The 23850-nt window shown below is 43.7% G+C and overlaps 1 protein-coding gene across 1 annotated transcript; it reads right to left on the minus strand.

Annotated features, from left to right (window-relative positions):
- Positions 1-519: 519 nt before the first annotated feature.
- On the minus strand, positions 520-2311 carry LOC121439755 (proline-rich protein 30-like). The gene has a single exon (XM_041640372.1). The coding sequence runs from the start codon at positions 2007-2009 to the stop codon at positions 801-803; it is 1209 nt and encodes a 402-aa protein (XP_041496306.1). The 5' UTR covers positions 2010-2311; the 3' UTR covers positions 520-800.
- Between the last annotated feature and the right edge of the window lie 21539 nt (positions 2312-23850).

The following is a 23850-nucleotide window of genomic DNA, read 5'->3' on the forward strand; positions in this document are numbered from 1 at the left end:
AAAGTTGTTCTCTCTCTTCTCTCTCCCCCTGCTTCCCTCCCTCCTTCCCTCCCCTCCCCCCCCCCCCTCTCTCTCTGGCGTGTGTAGTGTGCCCACAGAAGCCAGAGGCGGGTGTTAGGTCTCCTGGAACTAGGGTTGCAGTTTTGAGCTGCCATATGGGTGCTGAGAATTGAACCTGAACTCGCAGGAGCAGCAGCTAGCGAACCACTCAGCCATCTCTCCAGTCCTGGAGCCTTCTGGTCTGTACATGGCATTTCTTTGTTTGCCTGTGAATGAGTTGTTTGCCATGTCTTTCCCAATGAGGAAAATGGGCTGCTGTGTGTCCACCCAGGCATGCCCTGAGAAATGGGCCCAGTGACCTCTTCTTTGATTCCAATTATGTGTCCACAGACTAGAATTAAACCAGAAAAGGGCCTTGCAGAGGTCTCTAAGCAGCTCAGATACTGGGATGTGTGGCACTTTCTGTCCTTGACCTTCCTTTCCCTCCAACCTTGTTGAGAGACCTTATCCTATAGCCCTTGAATCCACCCTGTGGGCACAGTAGGACTCAGACACAAGTCTCAGGGTTAGACTTTATTGGATACAGTGAAGGCTGAATGGGGCCTTGGGTGCTTCTGGTCTTCAACCAGGGGAGAGCAGACTCCACAAGGGGTTTCCAGGGTTCAGGGCAGGAGAACACACTTGGCCTCCGGCCAGCCAGCCCTTCAAGGTGTTGCTGTGGCTTCCTAAGGTCTGAGAAGTCCTGGTAGGGAGGGTGGGGTTTGGAGAGGGTGTTCCATAGGGTCTCCGCTGCTCTGGAATTAAGGTGGTAACTTTTGGAGAATAGATTCTGGAGTCGCCAACCTCTTTGGGGCTGTAGACAATCTGGGCCTTAGGGAGGCAGTGACCCATCTTGGTGCCTGAGCTGGAGGCATGGAACATTGGCTGGATTTTAGTGATTGGAGGCCTGCAAACTTGAGGGGCCCGGCCTGGGAGAGTGTGTCCATAACTTGAGCTTCTGGGGTCTGGGTTGTAGGCGGTTGCCTCAGGACGACCTCTCCTTGAGGACTTGCTTCTTGTCGTTTTTTTGGTGGTAGCAAATGCAAGGCTTTGGCCTGGCCCCGAGACAAGTGGAGGCCGAAGCCAATACCTATGCAGAGAGGCCCAGACTCCTGGCCCTGAGCACAGGGCAGTAGTTGAGGGAAGGCAAGAAGCCTTGCCCCCATCTTGTCCTTGGGGGTGGGGCAAGACCGGGTGCGGGGCCGGAGGCACTGTAGACAAATGGGATACTCCACGACTGGGGCCTGGCCGGGTGTGGATGTGCCGAGCCACATGCGCCGCAGAAACAGTAGCTGGAGATCTGTTGCAATTCTGCGGCGCCCCACACGGTCGGCTAGGGCTTGGGCGAGGGCCATTGGGTCCTTGAACTCTGCAGGGTCCACCTTGCTTGCCTTGCATCCCCCTGCCACTCCAAGGGACCTGGTGTTTTTGGATTGAGGACACTGCCGTGTTTGTTTGTTACTGGAAATCCCTCCAGAAGGGGGGCTGGGGCTGGGGGACGTGGCTGTGGAACTATGGATGCCCTGGAGGTGGGGAGGAGACTGGCAAGAGTGAGGAGAGGAATTTTGTACCTGGGAAAGAGAAGAGTGATGGGAAAGAGGAGGGGAGGCGCCCAGCTGGTAGTTGAGGGGAGGGGATGAGTGTCGTGAAGGAAGACAAGGGTAGTTCTGGTGAAAGAAAGTGGGGGAACTCGGGAGGGAGGAAGAGAATGGGAGGGAAACACAGTCAGAATTTGATTTGGAAGAGTTGAAGTGAGGCCCAGGAGAGTGGGGCTGTGGCAGAGAAGAGAAGGAAAAATAGGCTGGCCTGTGAGATGGCAAAGGTAGGTGGGGAGGTGGGAGGGACTGATGGGGGGAGAGAGATGCTAAGTTGGATGGAGGGGAGTCAGCAAACTGTGAGAGGACCTGAGGGGGACACCCTGGGGGTACTGTGTTCTGTAGCAGCACCTGGTCCTTGTTTTGAGGCAACATTGCCTTGAATCCAGGAAAAAAAGTGGGAGGGGCCACAAGACTAATTAGAGACCTTCCAGTTGGTGACTGCCTTCTGCCACAGCAGTGTGGCCGCTGCCTAGTTTCACTGCAGATGTCAGCAGCAGGCCAAGGGAACACGAAGCCTCTTCTGCTTGTCTCTCGCGTGCTCAGTCCGGAGCCTGCATCTAAGCTTGGCTCTTCACTTTTTCTTAGCCATTCGCTAGAGATGTACGGAAATGGGGAATGAGAGCTGTCCCTTGGGAGCCGAGGGGCAACCCTAACTCTGGGTGGAACCGAGAAGACGACCCAGTCTGGAAGACCTGCAGAGAAAAAGACAGAGATCAGGATGTTGGAACGATCGGTCCACTTCTGGACTCTGCTCCAGGCACTCAGTTCCAGTGTGAACTTATCACAACCCTAAATGTGAGGTCTTCGGGTGTAGTTCAGCTGGTAGAGCCAGCGCTTGCCTAGCATGCATGAAGTCCTGGGGTTGATCTCCAAGAGCACATAAGCATGGCATGCTGGCTATAGCTTGTATCCCCAGCAGGGACACAAGGAGATCAAGATCAACCTGGGTTACAGGCATCTGTCTCAACATAACAGCAAAGACACTAGCTGTTTGTCACCTTTGAGGTCAGAAAACCTGGCAGATGCTTTAGAGAAGGGTAAAGCAGCAGAGCAGATCAGAAGGATAGAGGAAAGGACGGAGATGGGAAAGGAATGGAGATCATAGGCAGTTTTACCAATGTGGATTCCTTCTGCTGTTTCCAAGACACTTCCTCAAAAAGGGAAGAGAAAGCAGAGTCACAAAACGGTCTCCTCTGCCTCCAGCCTCTGACCCCTACACAGACTCTTACCCTGAATTCCACTCCTAGTGGTGCCTCAAGGCCTCTGTCAGGCAGAGCTCTTCTGTGGTGCAGGGTTTTGTCCCTCTATCCCTGACACACAGATTTTGTAAGCATCCTGACTTCCTGGCATGCTGGCTCCCCTGGTCACTTGTCACCCTTCACATGGTGTCCCTCTCACTCAACCTGGCCTTGACAGAGGTGATTGTCAGACCCAGTAGGGTCAGCAGGTAAATGGCTCCCAGAGACTAAAGCTTTGCCTAAGGGGCAGCATTGCTGCCCCCAGTAGGAGCTGAGGGGCTCATTCCCTGGAAGCGGCTTTCTCTGGTATCAAAAGCCTATGTCACAGAGGCTTTCTCTGGTATCAAAAGCCTATGTCACAGAGGTCAGATAATGACATCATAGATTCTGTCCCCCCTCTCCCCCCCATGCTCCAGATCTCTCTCTCTCTCTCTCTCTCTCTCTCTCTCTCTCTCTCTGTCTGTCTCTGTCTGTCTCTGTCTCTCTCTCTGTCTCTCTCTCTGTCTCTCTCTCTGTCTCTCTCTCTCCTCCTCTCCTCTTCTCCTCTCCTCTCCTCCTCTCCTCTCTCTCTAAGACAGGGTTTCTTTGTGAAGCCTTGGCTATCCTAGAACTAGCTCTGTATACCAGGCTGGCCTTAAACTCACAAAGATCCGTCTGTCTTTGCCTCCCAAGTGCTGGGATTAAAGGCATGCACCACCACTGCGGGGCTACTGCTACCCCTTTTAAAGTTGTTCTCTCTCTTCTCTCTTTCTCCCCCTCCTTCCATCCCTCCTTCCCTACCCTCCCTCTCTCTCTCTCTCTCTCTCTCTCTCTCTCTCTCTCTCTCTCTCTCTGGCGTGTGTAGTGTGCCCACAGAAGCCAGAGGAGGGTGTTAGGTCTCCTGGAACTAGGGTTGCAGTTGTGAGCTGCCATATGGGTGCTGAGAATTGAACCTGAACTCGCAGGAGCAGCAGCTAGCGAACCACTCAGCCATCTCTCCAGTCCTGGAGCCTTCTGGTCTGTACATGGGATTTCTTTGTTTGCCTGTGAATGAGTTGTTTGCCATGTCTTTCCCAATGAGGAAAATGGGCTGCTGTGTGTCCACCCAGGCATGCCCTGAGAAATGGGCCCAGTGACCTCTTCTTTGATTCCAATTATGTGTCCACAGACTAGAATTAAAGCAGAAAAGGGCCTTGCAGAGGTCTCTAAGCAGCTCAGATACTGGGATGTGTGGCACTTTCTGTCCTTGACCTTCCTTTCCCTCCAACCTTGTTGAGAGACCTTATCCTATAGCCCTTGAATCCACCCCGTGGGCACAGTAGGACACAGACACAAGTCTCAGGGTTAGACTTTATTGGATACAGTGAAGGCTGAATGGGCCTTGGATGCTTCTGGTCTTCAACAAGGGTAGAAAGGCAAATTTTAACTACATCTGTGGGTAAATCTCTCCGGGACAATTTCCACAAAGCTCTACCTACAGCTCTATCTGCCTTTCCAGTAATAACAACAGAGAAGGTGATTGGTTCCAGAAACCCTAGGGTCATCAAGGAGGATACATGGGAGCCTGTTCGTGTGAATGACCTCAAGGAAATTAAACAGGCTGTCATGACTTTTGGGATGCAAGCCTCTTTTGTTAAAGAGATGCTAAAATCTTGGGCCACGACAAGTAGAGCAACCCCCTCGGACTGGCTCCAGCTGAGCTCTGCAGTACTTGAGAGTGGACCGCAATTGAAATGGCAATGCTTATTCAGGCAAGAGGCTAGACTCTTAGAACATCAGGAAAAAGCAAAGGGAATTGACATTTCCCTAGATAAAATTCTAGGTGAAGGGCTCTTTTCCGACCCTCAGGAACAAGCTAATTTGGATGAAAACACACTCTCCATGTGTACTACAGCAGCCTTAAGGGCTTGGGACAGGGTACAAGACCCAGGACAGAGAATGGAATCATTTGTCAGAGTTAAACAGGGTCAGAGAGAACCCTTTAGTGACTTTTTACAAAGATTAACTAAGGCTGTACAAATAGGGATATCTGACCCAGAAGCAAGACGTATAATGATTGAGTCTTTGGCTTATGAAAATGCAAATGTGGAATGCAAAAGGATTTTGGGCCCTTTAAAGCTCAGATCAGCGCCTTTGGAAGAATGAGTCTTGCATACACTCAATGTTGATACATTTGATTATGGCACTGAAGCATGGGTAGAAGAAGCAATTTCCAATGGTAAAAGGAGACACCAGAATACCAAATGTTTTAATTGTGGCAAAATGGGTCATATGAAAAGGAATTGTAGACAACGGATTTTCAGAAATAATAATAATAATAATAATGCATCTTCTAGAAATAACAGAAATAGGAGGACTCAGCCTTCAGGTTTATGTAGAAGATGTGGAAAAGGCAGACATTGGACGAATGAATGCAGGTCTACAAGAGATAGACAAGGCAACCTGATACAGTCGGGAAACGTGAGAGGGGGGGCCTCACAGGCCCCCATGGCAAACATGGTTCAGTCATTTCCAGTTTCTGCAGAGAATGTGCCTCATCAGGACAATTAGGAAGCCCCATGCCTACTGTTATAAGTAATAATGATCAGAAAGATAAGTTACGTGTGTTTTGGCAAACTTCTATAAATGATCAAAGACCTAAACTGAGAGTGTGTGTAAATGGCATTTTTATTACTGGCCTGCTGGACACAGGTGCTGATGTAAGTATCATTACCCCAGAATCTTGGCATCCGTATTGGCCTCTTCAGAATGTAAATGTTCAGCTCCTGGGAATTGGAACCCTATCTCGAGTAAGGCAGAGCATGAGATGGGTTGAATGTATAGGGCCAGAGGGACAAATAGGAAAATTAAAGCCATATGTAGCCAATATCGCAATGAATTTATGGGGTTGTGACCTATTACAACAATGGAATACCGAAATTAACATTCCTGCTAAATCTAGAGCCTATATTTCTGAGAATAATATTAAAAGATATTACAAACGGAGAAAACTGGCCATTTGGGCTGTACAAGAACAAGCAATTGATGTCCCTTCAGAGATACCAACAGCCTTGCCTCTAAAATGGTTGACTGAGAAACCAATATGGACAAAGCAATGGCCTTTAGCTGAGGAAAAGTTACAGGCTTTAGAACAGCTGGTACAAGAACATTTAGATGCTGGACATATAGAAGAATCTACCAGCCCTTGGAATTCTCCTGTATGTATTTGTGGTTAAGAAAAAATCAGGTAAATGGAGAATGGTGACAGATCTCAGGGCCATCAACAAGGTTATTCAACCTATGGGCCCTCTGCAATCTGGAATTCCTTTTCCCTCTTTATTACCAAAAGGATGGCCTCTCATAGTTATTGATTTAAAGGATTGTTTTTTCACTATACCTTTGCAAAAAGAAGATAGAGAAAAATTTGCCTTCACAATGCCTACTTATAACAATTCTCAACCTTCGAGGAGGTACCACTGGACCGTCCTCCCCCAGGGTATGTTAAATGGCCCCTCCCTGTGCGAATATTTTGTGAACCAACCATTGCAAATAATACGCAAGAAATTTCCCAAATCTATAGTATACCATTACATGGACGACATCTTGTTATCCGATTCAAACATGGATACCTTGAACAGACTGTTTGAAGAAATAAAGATACTTTTACCTAAATGGGGATTGCAAATTGCTCCTGAAAAGATTCAGAAGGGAGATTCTGTTAATTATTTAGGTTATAAAATAGGTTTGCAAAAAATTAAGACACAAAATTTAGGAGAGATCGCCTACGGACTCTTAATGACTTTCAAAGTCTGTTAGGAGACATTTCCAGTCTACGAGCAGCTATTGGAATAACACCTGATCTAATAATTCATTTGAACAAAACCTTGGATGGTGATAAAGATTTAAACAGTCCCAGAGAATTAACAGCTGAAGCAGAAAAGGAACTGACAATGATTGAGGAAAAATTACAACAGGCACATGTGGACAGGGTGAATCCAGAGCTTGATTGTATTCTCGTCATACTACCATCAAAAATTTCTCCTACAGGAATTTTAATGCAGAGAGATGATATTATTTTGGAATGGATCTTTTTACCACATAAACCAAGTAAGAAACTGAAAACTTATGTGGAAAAAGTCTCTGAGTTAATTATAAAAGGCAAGCTGAGACTTCGTCAACTAGCAGGCATAGACCCAGCAGAAATTATAGTGCCTTTCACTGCTGATGAACTAAAGAAATTATGGGAAGATAATGAACCATGGCAAAGAGCTTGTGCTAATTTTTTGGGAGACATTAATAACAACTATCCAAAAAGCAAGAGGCTTAACTTCATAAAGAGAACTTCTTGGATTCTTCCTCGAATCGTCCGTGATGCTCCAATAACTGGAGCCCGTACATTCTATACTGATGCCAATAAATCAGGGAAGGCAGGTTACAAATCAGAAGACTTGGATAAGGTGGAACAAAAATCCGTATAATTCTGTCCAGAAGGCGGAATTATATGCCATTCTTATGGTGCTAAGGGATTTTAAAGAACCTATTAATATAGTCACTGATTCACAATACGCAGAAAGAGTTATTTTACATATTGAAACTGCTGAATTTATACCTGATGATACTGAACTAACCTCATTGTTTCTCCAGGTTCAAGATTTGATCAGGAACAGGCTTTGCCCTATGTACATAACACACAACCGATCCCATACGGGTCTGCCAGGTCCTCTAGCACAAGGTAATGCAGAAATTGATCAATTACTGATTGGTAGTGTGCTACAAGCCTCTGAATTTCATAAATAAACATCATGTTAATAGCAAAGGTTTGAAGAAAGAGTTTTCAATTACATGGCAACAAGCTAAGGAGATTGTAAAGAAATGCCCTACTTGCTCTTTCTATAATCAAATGCCACTGCCTGTAGGGGCTAATCCAAAGGGCACCCAAAGGAATGAAATCTGGCAGATGGATGTGTTCCACTTTGCAGAATTTGGCAAATTAAAATATGTTCATCACACCATTGACACTTATTCAGGCTTTCAGTGGGCAACTGCTTTAAGTTCAGAAAAGCTGATTCAGTAATCACTCATTTATTAGAAGTCATGGCTATCATGGGTATACCTACACAAATAAAAACGGACAGTGGTCCTGCTTATGTTTCTAGGAAAATGAAACGGTTTTTTGATTATTACAATATCAAGCATGTTACAGGTATACCATACAATCCTACAGGTCAAGCAGTCATAGAAAGATCAAATCGAACTATAAACGATATGTTGAACAAACAGAAAGGGGTGGAAAACACCCCCAGAAATAGGCTACATAATGCTTTGTTAACCTTGAATTTTCTCAACGCTAATGAGAAGGGAACAACGGCTGCAGAAAGACATTGGATAATGGAAAAGTCTACTGAACTAAATCAACCAGTTTATTTCAAGGATGTGCTGACCTCACAATGGAAGCCAGGATATGTGCTACGTTGGGGAAGGGGTTTTGCTCTTATCTCCACAGGTGAGGAAAAATTGTGGATACCATCAAAATTAATAAAGGTTCGGTTTGAAGAAGAGAAGCCACTTGGAAAAGATAAATAACAATTCTTTCATAAGGATGGCGAACATACTGATGGTAAGAAGTACAGATAGGTTGGAGGCAGGGTTCTTTTCTTATCTCCACAGGAAAATACTCATCTTCAAAGAAATTGAGGGACCCTGAATATTTAATTACTGATGGATGGACACATTTTCTAAGTATTAATTTTTATTTATATGTCTTATTAAACATTTCTTTATAAATATATAGAGCTGGTTTTGAAGTTGGACTCTGGCTCAGTCCCTCTCCAATTCCAAGCCTGTTAGTAAGAGAAAAACCCAGAGTTTCTGGAGTTTCTGTCTCATGTCAAGAGCCATGATATGGGACAGAAAGAAATATGAGTTTAGAAAACATCTTTGCTTTTCTTCATATCTATCATACTTTTCATTGAATATATCTATCATGCCTTTCATTGAATATATATATGTATGTCTATATATGTCTATATGATTAATGTTTAAGTTTTTCACAATGAACAATGAGTTTTTCCTGAAGTGACATTTGAAGTTTCCAGGAAGAAGATGGGGCCCCACAACAACAACTCTACCTGGTTGATATGACGTCATGATACTGATAGCGCTACTACAAGACCTGTTTTGGATACCAGCTACACAAGACGATCCCAACTTGGTTAGCTGAAATGGTGCACATCTTGTACAACATTCTGGCCAGACCGCCACAAAATACTCAGAGACTATTTGCAATTTTAAAAGACATTGATCTTGAAATTTAACCATCATTTTACTTTCACAGGATCCCCCAGAAAGAACGCCGCCCCCATGACAGCTGGAAGTAATTCTAGAGGACGACATCCCCTCTCCCAGTAAAGTTTACCCCTGGGTTTAGGGACATCATTTAGGGGTTGGGAGGTTGGGGGAGGAATTTTATAAGCTCAGGGATCAAAAAAAAAGAGGGAATGATGGGATAATAGATTTATAATTGTGAGTTACTGCTTTTAGACAAATATATTGGTATCAATTCTTGTATATTGAAACAAAGTTAAATTATATTGACTATTGTATGCATGCATGTTTCTATGTCTGTTTAAAACATTTTTATGTATTAATATATACAATTAATACATACAATACAATTTATGTATTAATATATACATATTGCAATGTACATTTCTACCTCTGATTAAGATACTTATATAATGTTTGTGTATTGATATATATTTGCCATATTGCAATGTATATTTGTACAATGTTTATATTTGGAGGTCAGTATCCTCATTTGTTACACAGTTGTTTGTTGTCTTAGTCTTTAAGTTAGATAGATATTGAGAATTATATAGATAGTCATCTAAGTTTGTCATTTATAATCAGACTAATCAGGTTCTTTAGATATATAGAGATTATACTCAGTATAGATAATCTTCAACCTCTTCAAAGAGCTGTAGAAAATGGCCTTTAATCTAACTCAGAGTTTCGTGATAGTGAGACACAATTGCTCCTGGCAACACCGCTCTATTCCCGAGAGAATGTTGAGCACCAAAGACACTCCACCTGGAGCCTTTCTATTTGGCAGAACTGGCCTTTGGGCAAAGAAATGCCCATACCTCAACCACTGACACAGATACAGAGCGTGCATCAATGGATGAAACAGGACTGTCATATCCTGCCAAGACAGGGTAAGATAGTTTTGAAAAGTTCCTTGCCTTTAATAATGGTATGTCAGTTATGTTAGGCCTTAGCCAAAATTGGTTGACTCAACATTGCAAACGAGACTTTGGGTGATTGCCCAGGTAGTCAGTTGTCTCTGTCAATTGTTGCACATTTTGGATATATCTCGTTTGTTGAGTAGTGTTTATTCCCTTCTCAGATCTTTGACTGAGTTGAAGATTATATAATTGTAGTTACTCTTTACATTATTTGGACTCCTTGAGATAGAATGTTTAGCAAAGCTTTTGTTCTCAATATTGTTTGTTATATTTATTATTTGTTGTTATTGTAGGTAGTTGTATTTGGTTTAGTTCTGTCTTATTTAGACAAAAAGGGGAGATGTAGGGATAAGTCCCGCCCCTTAGGGGGCGTGTTCGCCTCAGGCTAATGTCTGCCTATAAATTTGGCAAGCGTGCTCCGAGCTGTCTCTTCTGCTTTCCTGGTCTCCACGGGAACGGTGGTTCTGTAAGTCTATTTCTACATTAAAACTATATATATTTTTACAATCTGTCTGCATTCATTTACGCCGCTACACCCATTGCCATTGTTCTTGAGTTCTCAGTAGACCTCATTGTCTGCTATGTTCAGCGAGTCCGGTTTTATCCCAGGCTTTTTCATACCCAGGCCAGCTGGCCTTGGTGAGTTCCCGAAAGAACATCCCCATTGTCTCAGTGTGTGGGTGGCGTCCTCTGGTGTTTAAGGTGTCCGTTTTCCTTCAGCTGGAACCTGCTTCTGGTAAGGGTCTGTGTAGGTAAGGGTCTGTTCAGGTAAGGGTCTATGCAGGTAAGGATCTACACAGGTAAGAGCCTAAGGTCTGGAGAAGGTAGGAGGAGTAATTTCTCAATCCTCTGTCTCTGTCTCTGTCTCTCTCTCTTCCTTCCCTTTCTCCATCTCTCTCCCCACTCTCTTCCACCTTCCCTAACCCCACCGTCTATGCTGATTAGTTTTTACTCTTGACACCACCTAGAGTCCTCTGGGAAGAGGGAATCTCAACTGAGGAGTTGCCTCCATCAGACTGGCCTGTGGGCATCTCTGTGGAACATTGTCTTAATGGTTCAGTTGATGTCAGAGGACCCAGCCCACTGTATGCAGCACCATGCCTAGGCAGCTGTCTGGGTTGTGTAAGGCAACTGAGCATAAGTCAGTAAGAAAAGTAAACAGCGACCTCCTTCCTCCATGGCTCCCACTCCAGATTCCCGCCCTGGCTTCCCTCAGTGATGGACTGTTACCTGGAAGTGTAAGCTAAAATAAATTCTTTCCTTCCAACAAGTTGCTTTTGGCCCGTGTTTTCGCACAGCAAAAGAAAGCAAACGGGACCACACCCTGTCAAGCAGTCTCTCTGTCTGAGGACTTCTGCCAGAAGCCAGGACAGAAGTCTGCAGGGCAGGAAGGAGAGGAGAAGTGGACACACAAGAAGGGCTCCCTCAGCCAGCCTCAGTTGGCTTCCCACTCTGGGCTCAGGAGACAGGCCTGCATATGTGGAGGGAGACTCCTTTGATTACAATGTACGGATGTAGTCCAGTTGGCAACAGTGCTGAGCCAACAGGCCATAGAACTAGAAAAAAAACAGCAACATGATTTCCTGCATTATTCCACATGCCGACTTATAGAACCAATCGTGGGAGTTAAACGAATAAAGCATTTTTACAATGGGGGAATTTCCCCATACCTCTGAGGTTAACAGTGGTTTCTTAAACAGGCTACAGAAGTTATCAAATATATCAAATACACACACACACACACACACACACACACACAAACACATGGCAAAAACTCCTCTATGGAATATTTAAAGAACTTTTGTTTCAGAAAGGAAAAGATAGACAACCCAATTTAAATAGTGTAAGCTTTGTACATTACAAAAGATAAACACGAACATGATTCACACTTGGTTTTAGCCAAAAGGCTGAGAAACAGCAACCCTGCAAACTTCTAACCATCAGGGAAATGCAAATTACAGTGAGGTCACAGGGAGCCGAGACTCTCAGAAACAGCTACAGTTGAATACCAGGCAGGGGCAAAATGAGAGGAATTGTTCCTAGTTTAGACTCTACAATCCCACCCCTTCCTCCAGGACCTCAACATGGAACCCAGGCTGTTGTCAAAACTCATGTCTGTCCTGCTTCAGCATCCATATGGCTCAGATTACAGATGTGTGCAATTCTGTTAAGCCTGAGAACTTGCTAATGGTGCCAAGACTAAACACACATACACATATATATTGAATAACCTAAAAACCAATGACATTCTTCACAGGAGTTAAAAAAAATCCTAAAATTCATATGGAAGCACAAAAGGACCCAAACAGTTTAAGCAATCTTCAGAAGAAAGAGTAATTCTGGAGGTATACCTGATCTCAAATTACATTGCAGAGTTATAGGACCAAAACAGCATGGCACTGGCCCAAAAACAGACATGTAGACCAACGGACTACAGTAGAGTGCTCAGAAACAAGCCCATACTTTATTGTTGACAAAATTGTCAAAAGCATGCACCAGAGAAGAAACAGTCTCTTTGACAAATGCTCCTAGGAAAACTGGATTTCCACATGGAGAAGAGTGAGCTAGGAATCTAGACCCAAACCACTCAGTCATAGTTAGAGTCTGGAAATACTGTGGGGAATAGACAGAAAACACTTCAAGATATAGACACAGGCAAGGGTTTCCAGAACAGGCACTAACAACACAGGAAATGATTCCAAGAGTTGGGAAGTGAGACCTGCCTGCCTCTGCCTCCCAAGTGCTAGGATTAAAGATGTGTGCCACTACTGCCTTATATACTATTGGTAGGACTATAAACTTATGTAGACATTATGGAAATCTGTGTAGAAGTTCCTTTAAAAAACAAACAGAAAATAGAGTGGCAGAGGATGACTTTAATGCCAGCACTCGGGAGCAGATGCAGGTGCAGGTTTGAGGCCAGTCCGTCTACAGAGCAAGTTTCAGGATAGCCAGGACTACATAGAGAAACTCTGTCTTGAAAAACAAAAACAAACAAAACAAAACAAAACCAGAGAATAGAACTACCATATGACCAAAGCTATAAGTGAACACATCACAAAGACATTTACATATCCGTGTGTGTAGCTGCACTACTTAAAATAGCCAAGAAACAGAGGCAACCTAATTGTACATCAACAGGTAAGTGGATGACGAAATCATGCTACATATATACAATGGAATTTTATTGAGTCATTAAAAAATGAAATCATGGCATTTATGAGAAAATGAATGCAACTTGAAATCTCTGTGTTAAGCGAAATAAGCCAGATTCAGACATATATAGTCTTTTTCATATGCAGACTTTAGATTTAAAATCAATATGCATATATTATGTATGTGTGTTGTGTGTGTTTTCATATACGTATGTAGGTCACTAAATTTGAAAGGAAATCATGAGAAGGGAAGAAGAGGTCTTAAGGGAGGAGAGAAACAGCAATGAAATAAGAGAATCATAAGAAAGCAGAAGTTGGGAAGAAAGGGAACCAGCCAGAGAAGAGCACAGAAGAAGGCGATGGGGGAGGGGAACAAATAGAACGAACTGTAAAGACGAGTGTTGAGGATGCTATAAGGAACCCCCTCCGCTGCATGCTAACCTAAAAACATAAAATAAAAACTCCTCTCTATATTTCCAACAGCAACAAATGCTTACTTCGACCAAAAGACTTTTGACTGTGAAGGAGCATGCAGGAACTCTCTTGGGTGTGGGTATTGTCCCATATCTCTGTCTGAGGGCTGGTTACATGGGTGTGGTTACTTTAACACACTCACCACAGTAGGCATCCGAGGCTTTATTGTAGGCGACGCGGCCCCAGAGGGAAAGAAATGCAGACTCATCTTTCATCTTCAGTTGCTCTGACTTTTTTTTTTCCCCTTGAAACTTTTCATCTCTGATTCAAGTGTCTGTTAGACAGATGATTTTCTTTAGGTCCTCGAATTCACAGAGATTAATTTTGATCCTGGTTTTCACCAGCTTTTTGGCAAGGATCTTTTTGTGTGTTGTCTGCCAGTTGCCCCTGGCTTGGCCCCGTGGATCCAAGTACTTTTGTAAAGATCCACGCTGTTTCCTTCTCACCTTTGAATGAGGACACCTTTTCCTGCAGGGCTGACACTCTCTGGTTTCCAGTAGGCAGCGTCTGAATTAGTCTCCCTTCAAGGGGCTCTTCTCACACAGAACAGAATGGTGAGTGCTTCCTGGGGAACTTGCTGCCCAGACAATAGTTGACTGGAATTCTTGTGGGGAGGACACCAGAGCCGTTTCTGAAATCCCTGATCCCAACAGGGGTTCCTACATGTGCCAGTGTAAGCTGGTTTAGCCTTTCCTTCTCTACCACCTTGGGGGTTATCATCAATGGCAGCTCTTCCTCCACTCAAGTCCCCACGGCAAGACAGTATGAGTGGGTCTGGAGGATCCTTTGCCTGCGCCTCTTTAGTGAGAAGTGGAGCCTAAGGGAACCTGAATGACTGAATGGCACATTACATTTATTCCATCTTGGTGTGCGTGCAAGGGGTGTAGGAGGGGGTCACGGTGGAGGGGAGAGCTGCATGGACAGCTGATAGAAATGAAATGGCTCCTTTTCTCCCACCTTTTGGGTCCTGGGGATGGCAACCTGAGTTCTTACCCCGGAGCTATCTTGCTGGGCCACAAAAAGCCTTGTTCTAAGCAAAGCATTTCATTTTGCATCTCAACGTCGTGTGTGTGTGTGTGTGTGTGTGTGTGTGTGTGTGTGTGTGCGCGCGTGTGCATGTGTGCGTGTGTGTATGTTGACTTTTAGCAGCTCTGCATGCCCTCTTCAATCTCCAGCACTCTGTATGAATCTCCTTCCTGTCCTAATAAGGATCATCCTCTCAGAAGACAGGCTTGGTACCCAGAGGGCCGGGGTGAAGGCCGCTTAGCTGTTCGGTCAGATATAGTGTCCTTTCTCCTTACTGTCAGATGATGTGCGAGTATTTATTTTGCTCTCACACACATGGTGCCATTGTCCATAATCCGATTCGCATATGTGAAAGTCCATCTGTAGACTATGTTCCCAGAGCTGGAATGCCAGTTAAGAGTCTGTGTAATTGTAACTTGCTTTCTACGAGTTCCAATTTATACTTTTCCCAGTAAGTATACCCATCTCCCCAGCTCTTGCCAGCACCATGGTTTGGCCTACATTTTGGTCTGTAGCATTCTAAGAGGTTAAAAATGGAATGTCAGCATAGTGTTTGAAAACCACATCTTTTTCCTTTGCATATGTTGAAGAGCTGTCTGTCTTCGCGTATCTCTTCTATTTCCTTTCATAAACTGGCTCGCCATCAGTTGGCCTATTTCTCTCTGGGGTAGATTTGGCATTTACCTTATTGATTTTTAAACCTTTTTTTGTATCAGGATATCAGCCGTCTGTGATATGAATTGCAAATATCTTGTCACTGGCCTTTTGTCTTTGCTCAGTGTGGTCATCGCTCTGTTGTGGTTCCTCGGTTTTTATGAGGAAAAGATCTGTGTAATGCAAGAGGGTCTTTATGGTTCCCACTCACGGCAGAATAGGGAACAGAATGAATTCCTCAACATCCTGAGTACCGTGTACAGATCAGCTTGTGTTGGACAAGCCTACAAGCTTGGGTCAAGTAAGAGGAGAAAGGGGGAGAAGTCTCATTTTCTCATCCTGCACAGGCAGATACCAGGACCTGGGCAATCAATCAGCTGGATACAAGGTAGGTGTGGGTTTAATGGGTGAGTCCTCTCTCCTCCTCACTCTCTTCCTTTTTTACAGCACAGCCATAAAACAATCTGTGGGAGGACAGTCAAACTACCTGCACCACGAAGTCTCCGTGTGGCTTTTATGATTCTAACTATTTACAGGAATTGTCCGGGAATGGCAGCTACCCAGAATTTGGGGACTTTGGTACCAGAGAGAAGTTGTGTAATCAAGATCGAAGGAGATAAATATGTGGAAATCTTACTCCTTGACCGCCTTTAAATGTTAAAAAAAAAACATTTAAAGGAAATAAATCAGATAACAGAGGTATCCATACACTTAATAGAACTAGAGAAAACCCTTGACTGATATTGTAATCTACAAAACGGGGTCAGGTTCTTGGTTTCAGCAATAAAACCCATGCTAACTAGCTGAGACTGAGGGGGGGTTATTAAGTCGCTCATATAAGCCTAGAAGCTGGAGGAACAGGCTTCAGGCTGAGCTCTGGATACAACCATCAGACCCAAACTGTGGAACTTCATCTCAGCGAAGAGCTGCCACCTCTGGTGGCAGAAATGTCTACCCCAATTGCTTAGCTCCCGCCCTGTTGCCAGCTCCCTCTCTGGGATAACTCCCTGCTGGTATCCCTGGCTTGATCTCAAGCCAGCACTTCCAGTTGAGTGCCGTAGTCGGAGTTTCTCTATGTCCTGGCAGCCGCTCCCAAATAACCACTAAGAGACTTAATATTTATTATAAATGCTTGGCCAATAGCTTAGACTTGTTTTTAGCTAGCTCTTCTAACTTAAATTAACCCATTTCTTATCTGCCCTTTGCCATGTGGCAGCGCCTTGTTCTTTCAACAAGGCATGTTCATCCCGCTTCTCTCTCTGCCTCTGCTCGTGACTCTGCAGACTCGGCCCTCATTCTTCCCAGCATTCTCTCTGCTCTGAAAATCCTGCCTAGCTGTGGGCTAACCAGCTTTTATTAACCAATGAGAGTAATGCATGTTTACAGGGTAAAGAAAGATTATTCTACAGTAGAGTGCTTTTCTCCCTGATCAGTTGGGTTTCTCAGACATCACTAGGTCACAGACCGAGAGGCTCCGTGCCCCATAGCCATTGGCCACACAAAACCAACTTGAGATGCATAAAAACATGAAAGGTAAGAGCTTGTCCAAAAGCTGGAGACAAACTCAAAACACAGCTTGAGTGGCACTCATGACTTCACCCTCACAGGGTCTCTCTGGGTCTGGCTCCTGCCCAGGTCCTCTCCAAACCACCCCCGGGTGGAGCATTCACTGTACTAGATAGTGTGCTAAGTGCTGGACACACAAAAATGAAACAGGGAAGGATAAAAATATTCTGTTTGGGGCCACAGAGAAAACAAGAAAAACAAAATGACAGCAAAGACAACGAAGCAAGTGAGAAACTGGAGAGCTGCCTGGGGGTTAAGAGCTTGGATTGCTTTGGCGGAGGTCCTAGGTTTGGCTCCTAGGACCAGTATCTGGTGCCTCGCAACTTCCTGTAACTCCAGTTCTAGGGGATCCATTGTCCTCTCCTGGACTCACTCACACATACCCAAAGGCAATCATACACACATAAACATAAATAAAAATAAATCTAAAAAAAAAAAGGAAACGAGAAAGCAGCTTAGATTGCGGTCTGAGTCTATGAGTTAGGCATTTATGATAGAAGAACCTATGATCATGTCAGAAGGCTGCGTGGAATCTTCAAATGTAGCTAATGGCACACATTGAAATGGCAATATTTTATTATTTTGGGTTAAATAAAATATGTCATTGAAATTAATTTCACCTGTTACACTTTTACTTTTCCGTGTGATATCAGAGAATGTACAAATTTCATACGCGGGCTATACTGAGTTTCTATCGGACTTTGCTGAGTTGAGAGAAGGATCAAAGGCTAGAACTCACAGTATTTTAAATCGTTTATTATTTAATAGTGTCAAATATATTTTTGCACATGTGGGACAGCTGTTTGATGTTAGTCAAATCAAAAGGTAGGCCCCAGTTGATTTCTGACGTCATTGTCCTGTCCAGATCCCCTGGTGTGTTCCTCCTGTTTCCAAATGTGCACACCACGCTAGCGCGCTCTGTGCAGAGATTATTTGTGGTCATCAAATTCTTACCGCGTCGGTCAGGAATTTCTGCTTAGGGTTTTTTTTTTTTTTTTTTTGTACTTGAAAAATCGAATCACACAGCAAGCGTTTCATCTGGGAGCCACATGTCTAGAAAAGTGACTATTTCACACCCATGGGAATGGCCTACCATGGCCGAAACGGATCTGGTTTCTGTTCTGTGTATCACTAATAAAGCATCGTACTCTCAACAAACCCACTGTGCTACACGCCGGCTGCCAACCTTGCATGCATCTTCCTGGATGACTCTGGTATGTGACTTGCAGCATGAGGGGGTTTTTAGTGTTTGGAAATGGGGAAGAGGAACTTGGTAGATGTTGTTAATTTTGAGGGATTTGGGGGCCATGATATACAGCTGCAAGAAAACAGAACTAAAGAAAAGTCTTAGGAAATCTGCCACCCATGCCAATGTGCTGTAAAAAGAAATTAGATTAAATTTCTTCAGGAATAGAAGTAGCTGATTCTCAGCACGAACTTGCTTGGTATGACTGTTTGATGATAAAAATAATTAAGGCTGGACATCATGGAGAAAAAACTAGTACCCTCTGGTTGTCATTCAATAAATAATTAACACACGACCCTTAAGAAGTTCAACTTTGCCTCTTCTTTATACAAACCCGTTTGGTTTAATGTCAGCTTCCTTAGAAAAACGTTTTTCCCAATGGAGAAAGCTTAGAATGGAATTGGAAGACCTGGATCTTGATTTTGAGACTTGTTTGACTTTGAATATGTTCCATATGTCTCTTAGACTCAGTGTATTTTGAGTAAGTCATCTGTGGAAACATAATAGGCCTGTGGACTAGTGTGTCCAATCTTTTCAAGGTATGACCCTGCAGTACCTCAAAAAGAAGCCCATTGCAGGCCCAAGAGGTCACCTTTCTGAAGACGTCCGTAGTGTGCATCTTCAGGGGAACTGACAACTAAAATGTGAAGGGCATTTTTAAATTTTATTTTAGGTGTGTGTGTTTGTGTGCATGTGTGTGTATGTGCGTGTGTGCGCATACATCCATGTGCATATGGAGGCTAGTGTATCTTCTGCCACAGTTTTTTTGAGTCAGGGTCTCTCCCTGAACCAGTAACTTGTTGATTCAGCTGGACTAGGAATCCTTCCAGCACTGGGGTCCCAGGTGTACACCACCAGGCCTGGGTTGTTTTTTTCTAAGTTATTAAGCTTGAATTCTTTTTATTCTAGTTTTTGAGATTATAGTTTAATTACAGCTTTCTCTCTTCCCTTCCTCCTTCCAAACGCCTCTCATATACTCTTTCCCATTCTCCTTCAAATACAAGGCCTGTTTTCACTAATTGTTATTATATGCATATATCCCTAAATACAACCTATTGAGTTTGTATGTTACTTGTACATATGTTTTCATGGCTAACTGATTGGCACTGAACAACATATTGCTGTGTGCTTCCCTGGGGAAGACCGCTTCTTCTGCTCCCAGTTTTCTTTGGTTGCCTATAGTTCTTTGTGTAAGATTGAGCATGCCTGACTTTTTACATGGATGCAGAGGATCCACTCTTAGGTCTGCATAGCAAACGTTTCACTGACTGAGCTATCGCCACCGTCCAAGGTGAAAGATCTTTATCAGAAAATACTCTGCAGCAATTAGGTGTCATGAATGGAGACATAAGAACAATATGGGTGAACACTTAAAACAGACGGAGTGGTGCATGCTGGCATTCCCCAGCACTCGGAAGGCCGAGGCACGAAAACTGCAAGTTAAAAGTCAGATCGATTACATAATGAGTCTCACAATCCAACTCGTGGTCTTGATTAAATAATGGAGACACAGAATAGTGCTTTATGGGACCATTAAAATCACAGTCATGGGAGCAACCCATGTGTTCCTCAAATATAACACCTGTCTGACAAAACAGCTGCCTGCAGAAGGGGAAAAGATCTTCACTAACCCCACATGGGACAGAGAGCTGATCTCCAAAATATACTAAGAACTCAAGAAACTAGACATCAATCTACCAAATAATCCAACTAAAAAGTGGGGTACAGATCTAAACAGAGAACTCTCAACAGAGGAATCTCAAATGGCTGAAAGACACTTAAGGAAATGTTCAACATCCTTAGTCATCAGGGAAATGTAAATCAAAACAACTCTGAGATTCCATCTTACACCTGTAAGAATGGGCAAGATCAAAAACATTGATGACAGCTTATGCTGGAGAGGATGTGGGGTAAAGGGAACACTTCTGCGTTGCTGGTGGGAATGCAAGCTGGTACAGCCACTTTGGAAATCAGTATGGCGATTTCTTAAAATTGGAACTCAGTATACCTCAAGACCCAGCAATACCTCTTTTGGGTATATACTCAAAGGATACTCAATCATACCTCAAAGACATTTGCTCAACTATGTTTATAGCAGCATTATTCATAATAGCTGGAACCTGGAAACAACCTAGATGTCCCTTAACCAAAAAATGGATAAAGAAAATGTGTGCATTTATACAGTGGACACTACTCAGCAGTAAAGAACAATGACATCTTTATAATTGTAAGCAAATGGTTGGAACTAAAAAAAAAAAGAAAAGAAAAGAAAAAAAGAAAACATCCTGAATGAGGTAACCTGATGTGAGATTCCCCTCTGTATGCTGTGATTATGTTTTATTGACATTGGTTTTTGGCTTTTGGCTAATGTCTTAAAAGAGTAAAGCCAGGCAGAAAATCCAAACAGAGATGTAGAGAGAGAGTAAGCAGAGTCAAAGAGACGCCATGTAGCCGCTAAAGGAGACAGACACCCAGGAACCTTAGCAGTAAACCACAAGCCTCATGGTAAAATATAAAATAATGGAAATGGGTTAATTTAAGATATAAGAGCTAGGTAGAAATACACCTAAGTGATTGGTCAAGCAGTATTGTAATTAATATAGTCTCTGTGTGATTATTTCAGGTCTGGGTCCTGAAGGTCAACTTACATTTATAAAGTACAATTTTGACGAAGATCAAATTTCTAGATCATGTTGTCATAGAAGCTTAAATTCTGCACAACAGAAAACAACTCAAACAAATTGTGACAAGGTCATGTACTTAGGATGGTGTGTTATCCAATGTACACAGTGTTCTGTCCTTTTCATATGAAGAACAATGGCATAAAGGACTCAAGAGAGCTAAGGCCACAAAACCCTGGGCTACCCCCCTTCTTACACTGGAACAGGTAGAAGAGATAAACTGGGGTCTTTTGAGGACAGATCCTGTGTCCTGCTGACCTTCCTCTTCAGTGACTGACAGAACATACAGCATATAGGGGATACTTAACCAAAGCTTGCTAAATGATGGATCAAATAGGGGAGAGGAAATTGGAGAAATGAAAAGCAATGAGATCAATTCTTTCATATGACTCATAAATTGGCCCAGAAGACGCTCGACTGCAGAGCACAAAGGAAAACGCAGCATTGTTGACCTAAGTGTGTGGTCACATTTAGCTGTACACGTGGCACCGCTACCCATCAAGTCACCATCTCCCAGAGACTCAAGCTCGAAACTTTAAAAGCTCGCATGAGTCATCCACTCTAGTCCCTTCCTCCTCTAAGCCGTCATTAAACTCCTGCCAGAGTTACATCAGCAGTGTCCTCAGGCCCCGTCTCCTTATTGTCTGATTTTTAAAGTACAGCTACCAGTCTTTCTCCCCTCTGCAATCCATCCTCCCCCGACTCGTCAAACTATTCCTCCTGTAACTAATATATTTAACAAAATGGAAACAAGAGGGCTCAAGCAGAAAGCAGTCTGTTCTGTCTTATGGCAGTCCTTTGTGTGTGTGTGTGTGGGGGGGGTTACAGGTGTACATATGTACACACGTGTGTGGAGGACAGAGGTCAACATCAAATGTCTTTCTCAATTGCTCTCCATCTTATTTTTGGGGACAGACTATCTCATTAAACCCGGATCTTGCCCATTTGGATCGATTTTTAGGGGGTAACAAACCTTACGGGTCTGTCTATGCACCCCCAGTGCTGGGACCACAAATCTACAGAGCCACACTTGAATGCTGGGGATTTGAACTCGGGTCCCTTTGTTTGTGTAGCAGGCACTTTACCAACGGCGCCAGCTCTCCGGCCCCTTCAAAATGCTCTTTCAAGTCTTTCTTCCCCACTCTTGGTTTTCTTGCTACCTTCAATCTGATCAAATGCCAAAACTTTCTCACCCAAATGAAGTACTTTTCTCCATTAGTGTGGACCACATCCAGACTCAAACGTGCTGAAGAAGGTGTCAAGACCATTGTCTTCGCTCTGTTGCGTCTCCTCTGCAGTGGTTGGGCCCAGGATAGACAGAATCAGGAAACAAGAAGTCTGGACTTGAGTGGTTCTTGCCTTTGTAATCCCAGAGCCCTTGGTGAATATCAGATCTACAGCTGTTTCTCTAATTTTAAGGATTTAAAGACTTTTTCCCTCTCGGAACTCCATAGCATTCCCCGGGTGGACAACGGTCCCTTTAATTAGGCTCTTAAAATTTCCTCCTTGCTGCCTGGAAGCCTGCAGACTCACACAGTGCTTTCCTGTGTTGGAGTCCTCTAGAAGGGTCTCCTAGAGAGGGTCCACGAGACGACTGAGGTCCAACTCTCTTCTACATAGCTACCTGCCATAATCCTTCCTATGGTTTATGCGTATATCGTGTCCTGTTGGGACCCCCAGGCTTCATCTCCTGACCAAAACTTTTCCGGCCAGCTTTTCTCTGCAGATTTTTTTTTTCTGGTGAAGTCAGAAGGCAGCGGCTGTGTCCCTGCTTAACTTTTCTCTTACAGTGCCTGGAGCCCTGTGCAGGTCTGATCATGGCAGCGCGGGCTCCGCAGCTCTGGAGGTCCTGCCTAGACTGTCTTCTATCCCAGTTAGGATGTGGAGATGGGGGGTGGGGGAGGGCGCTTCAACCTATTGTTTTCAGCTTTGGAGCTTGGGCCAAAACTCCCAAGAAAGGAAGAGGCCTATTTTAACACGCTGCTACACTCCTTTAAAACATCAGATACTGTTTTGTTTTAATTAACTGTTCCAAGTTTACAACGTTTGATTTTTTTTTTTTTTTTGAAGTTCAGACTCAGAACAGACATCTGAAGTGATCACTAGACCTTGATCACTTTGCAAATTGAGAAATAAAAGCCTGGGGAAGTTAATTAAGTCAGAGTAGATCACACACCTAATAGTGACTGGACAGGGCTTGATCTGAAATCTTCGCCCTTTAAACCTCATGCTTTTTCTACTGTGTCATCCTGCCTAAAATGCTTCTCCTTAAAGGAGACACGCTAGATTTGCTTCTGAAGTAAAGCTAGATGTGTGAGAGGATCAGTTGAAAATCATAGAGATGTTTAATGATTATAAAATGTATAATCTGAATTGGGTAGTATAATTATGAATGATTTTAATTTGGAGGTTTATCTGTATTACACATACATCTATGATCAAACATTTATTATAAGAAAACAATACTTTTAAAATTATTATTTTGGGCTGGGTTCATGGCCCAATGGTTAAAACATTTACCATGCAAACATAAGGACCAGAGTTCAAATCCCCAGAACCCATATACAAAGCCAGGTGGGCACAGTAGCACATGAGTAATTCTAGCCTTGGGAGTGGAAACGGGGGACCTCCCCACCCCAGGGTAAGTCGGCTATCAAGGCTAACCATGTGGGTTAGCTCCAGGTTTGGCTGAAAGATCTTATTTCAATGGAAGGGTGATCAAGAATGATTCCCAACACCAACCTATAGCCACTACATTTACATGCACACATGTACACACACACACGCCCATACATACTAGTATGCACATACATCACACACACATGGAATGGAAAAATAGAAATAAATAAAATTATTCTTCTTAACTGTAATGGTCTGTTCTTGTCCTTTTAAGAGACAAGCCAGGCCCACTCCCTCCCCCCACTCCACCGAGGCAAGCTGATCTTCAGCTTCCAGCCTGAGTCCCTTCTTT

Source organism: Microtus oregoni, unplaced genomic scaffold, assembly GCF_018167655.1.
Source record: "Microtus oregoni isolate MIOR12 unplaced genomic scaffold, Mior012 000062F_ref0000492, whole genome shotgun sequence".
NCBI classification, from domain to species: Eukaryota; Metazoa; Chordata; class Mammalia; order Rodentia; family Cricetidae; genus Microtus; species Microtus oregoni.